We start from the raw sequence: 3,679 nt of genomic DNA, 5'->3' as shown, positions 1-3,679 counted from the left end.
GGAGTAGTTTTCTTCCGGTTTTCTATGCCAAGTTTGCTCAGCTGCTGTTACTGCTCTTGATTTTTCTTTCAGGATCAAGGTGGGTGCTTTCATATAAAATCTTATTTTTAATTCCTTCTCTGGCAATTCTTTCCTGGATTCTTTGCTTAGCAAAATTATACCTACAATGGAACCTTGTAAGAAAGAATATGAATAAATTTCTAGTTTCTATATGACTAAACCTAAGGGATTTTTAACTACTTATATACAAATTTCCAAAATGACTACCCATGTCAAAATGCAAATGCTTTGTTTTTTTTTTTAATGTCACCTTACATTAATGTGTGGGATCTCAGGTTTGGCTTACTCTATTCAAAGGAACTCTGCCATTTATCTGCTCAAACATTTAATGGATGTTTATGTGAATTGCCATAGTCATAGGCAATCTTGGCTGAGCCTTTAAATCCCAGCAACACTCTGGAGGGGAGGAGGCAGAGGCTTGCCTGGTCTACTTAGTAGTGAGGCCAGCCAGGACCACAGAGGAAATCATCCACTCCTCCCTTCCCCATTTCTGAAGGCAATGTTCATGCTTCTTCATACCTTTAATTCTAGCACTTGGGGTTGGGGTGGGAGGCAGATGTGAGCTTGAGACTAGTTCTGGGAGAGCCTGGACACTGTAAACTTTGGAATAAGCAGAAAACATACCAGCATCCTAAAGTCACCAGGATAAATCCTCCTACTCCAACATCACATGATCTTCTAATTCTACCTGTTAAAAACAAGTGTGGTCAGTATAATTATGTTCTATGTAGAAAATGTTTCACTACAGAAATAATATTCTGGAGAAATACTCACTGGTCACCAAGAAATGTCCAAGGCCAGCCACAACAGATCCTAATGAGCCATATAGTATTGATTCTCGAGCACAGGGAATGTTCTCAACATCTAAGATTCCTAGGAGTTTAAAGGGCTAGGAAAAAATGAGAAAGAAATGTAGACTGAGCAAGTAGTCTTATTAATTTATCATTTTGGGAATTGGAGTGTTGAACATAGTGTTTACTTTGCAAGAGGAAATAATTCCTGAGGTTGTACTTATATATTTGACCTCATAGGTGACCAAATAGTTTTATATTTTTCAAGGATATTTATCTGTCGCTCACACTGGCTATGGGATGGAAATACTTTTCATGTTTAATGTGTATGTAAGTCTTACTTAGCCAGGCAGCTGGTAGTTCCTGATTATAATTCCAGCAATCAGGAAACTTGCAACAAGGTAGTTGCTGTGCACTGAAAATTGATCTGAGTTCCAATATTAAAACTCTCAGAAGCAAGTTTGCAACTTGTTAATGTATGTAGCTTGTGTGAAAGAAGCCACCCTGTGTTGGATCCCGAAAACAGGTCTGGATTATTGAATCTCGTCTTCAGTGCCATTCAATGCAGCTAAAAGATTGCATAAGAGGTGGCACCTACTATGGAAGGAATGAGGGCCGGGAGAGGAGAGGAAAAGTAAAGGCAATTCAGACCCTTTAAAGATATGGGTAGAGCTGAGCCTCACCTGTGTCTTACTCCTTTGTCCCAAAGATCTGCTTGAAGATAAAATGTGACTTGGCTCTCATTAAAGTAAAATTTTGCTTTCCCAGATGGCTTCTGTTCTTGACTTTTTTTTTTTTTTTTAAACTTGTATCACACTCAGCTCCCTCCCAGACAGATTTTGGTAACTGCTCTCACCATTAGCTCACATCAAAAAAAAAAAAGGTCATGGTCTATCCAGTGGGGAACCCCTGCCCTAAAGTAGTATGTTGCACACCCTCACCCTGGAAATGGTTTGCTGTAGCAAGATGAAGGGATACCGGAACAGTCACAGCACTCATTTGCATCCAGGACACAATGCTACTACATAAATGGGATCTCTAGTCGGCCAAGATATACCACCTAAGTCCAGACCACCTCAATTGGAGTTCCTGTAATTGTGAAGCACTGCAATTATAGGCCTGTGTTTTGTTTGGACAGCTCAGACAAGGTAACAACGCTCAGTGGTGCATTTAAAATAATTCTGGGCTGGCCCAGCAGTTAGGAGCACAGACTGTTATGAAGTTATTCCTAGCACCTGCATGATAGCCTTGTCACTCCTGTTTCAGGGGAACACAGGCATCATAGTGTTGCTGCAAAGGGTCCCCACCTTGCCTTTCATGGCTGGTAGGCAGGTTCCCTGCCAGTATTATAAGCCCTTTTCTGCATTTGCCAGACCTATTTGGATGGGTGGGAGTCAGAACTGACAGCAGTCTTGGCCAGTACGGTTCTAGGATTTAACTCTAGTCATGTATTGTGTTGAGCCAATTCACTGGCCCCAACCTAACCAAACTACCACTCCATAGCAAGACTAACATCACCTAGATAGCCTTACACCTCACAACTCCCATTCTCCTTTTACACAGCAGGGTAACAACACTGTCAAGATCAAGGCACATTAAAAACTCATCTCTGCACTGCGACACAGATAAAGCATTTGTAATGTCTCAGCTTGTTATTCCACTGGTCAGAATCTGCCCTTTTATCTGTTTTTTTCCTTGTGGCTCAAGCCTTACAGCTGAATGCTATTTATACTCTTACCTGTTAATTGTGTTTATTCACTCATTTTGTAAGCTGATAAAGTATTTCCAAAATAGCTGTCAAGTCCACATGACGTTCTTTAAGCAAATCTAGATGAGATAGGTCAACATTTGACCTTTGTTGTACTAACATTTGATGAGTAGTACTTTATCGCTGTTTAATTTATTAAAAACATTTTACCTAGGATGACCCCTAAGTATTGCTACCAAGGCCGGTATATGTTCTGCTTTGGGCTTTGTATCACATTTTCCACTTGCACACCTACTTGCCGGTAGCCATTCCTCTAGCTGTTCACTGCCTAACATGGCAGTTTCCTCGGGTCTGGCTTAAATGAAATTCCAGTCTAATTACAAAAGTAGGATGTTGGCTTCATAAGGTGCAATGGCTGTCCATTTGGTAACAGAGCCCAATACAAGCAATAATCAAAGATTTGCGAATCTACCTTATCTGTGTGTGCACGCTTGCTTGACTGTTATGCAGAGACTGACACATTAGCCAGCCCAGGCTGGCCTAGAACTCAAGCTGCCCTTTGCCTCAGCCTAAATGGCGGAGATTACTGACACGAGTCACCTAGCCGAGCTCACGGGATAAATTTGCTAGCCCTAACTACCAAAGTACAATGTAGTGTACAGTGTAGTCGCCGTTTTCATTCGACCCCGCGAGTCTGCTCTTCGCCAGTTTGAAGCAACTGAGTACTAGACCGCTGGAATAGCTAGCTCGTGGTCCCCGGGCTGCTCTAGAAAGCCGATTGCCCACTTCCCGCGCCCCACCGCCTGCTTTACCTTTTTCTCCGGCTCGTGGGGCTCCCGCGCGGCAGCCATGGGTGCCACTCATCGCCCCGCCCAGGCCCACGACGGAAGCGGCAGGGCTCCGCCCACTCCCCCTCCCTCCCCGCGCAGCGGCCATCTTAGGAAGCGTTCCTGTGGCCGCGCCAAAGCCCGCCGCGGCCCCTCCTTTGTTCCGTGCGACCCGCCACAGTGTTTCCGGCCCCGTAACTGGCCGCGAGGAATGGGACGACAGAGAGGAGACGACCTAGAGAAGCGCTACCGGCTCCCGTCTCGCAAGCGGGCTGGCTCGAGGCAGGCAGCGC

At 44.4% G+C, this 3,679-nt stretch overlaps 1 protein-coding gene across 1 annotated transcript; it reads right to left on the bottom strand.

The window, feature by feature from the left end:
- Positions 1 to 3,456, bottom strand: LOC127223673 (cytochrome c oxidase assembly protein COX20, mitochondrial). Its single transcript, XM_051186392.1, has 4 exons — positions 3,372 to 3,456; positions 835 to 949; positions 685 to 748; positions 1 to 173 (listed from the first exon to the last, which is right to left on the bottom strand). The coding sequence occupies exons 1-4, from the start codon at positions 3,408 to 3,410 to the stop codon at positions 38 to 40; spliced, it is 354 nt and encodes a 117-aa protein (XP_051042349.1). The 5' UTR covers positions 3,411 to 3,456; the 3' UTR covers positions 1 to 37.
- Between the last annotated feature and the right edge of the window lie 223 nt (positions 3,457 to 3,679).

This window comes from Phodopus roborovskii, unplaced genomic scaffold (assembly GCF_943737965.1).
Source record: "Phodopus roborovskii unplaced genomic scaffold, PHOROB, whole genome shotgun sequence".
Taxonomy (NCBI): Eukaryota; Metazoa; Chordata; class Mammalia; order Rodentia; family Cricetidae; genus Phodopus; species Phodopus roborovskii.
Note: the sequence above shows the minus strand (reverse complement) of the source record. Positions and strands in the feature narration are given on the sequence as shown.

Excerpts from the sequence above, each read along its gene's own strand:
- LOC127223673 (XM_051186392.1), bottom strand. The coding sequence starts at position 3,410 with ATGGCTGCCGCGCGGGAGCCCCACGAGCCGGAGAAAAAG. Across the intron at positions 950-3,371 it reads CCCACGAGCCGGAGAAAAAG|CCCTTTAAACTCCTAGGAAT; the intron begins GTAAAGCAGGCG and ends ATTTTTTCCTAG. Across the intron at positions 749-834 it reads TGGACATTTCTTGGTGACCA|GTAGAATTAGAAGATCATGT; the intron begins GTGAGTATTTCT and ends TGTTTTTAACAG.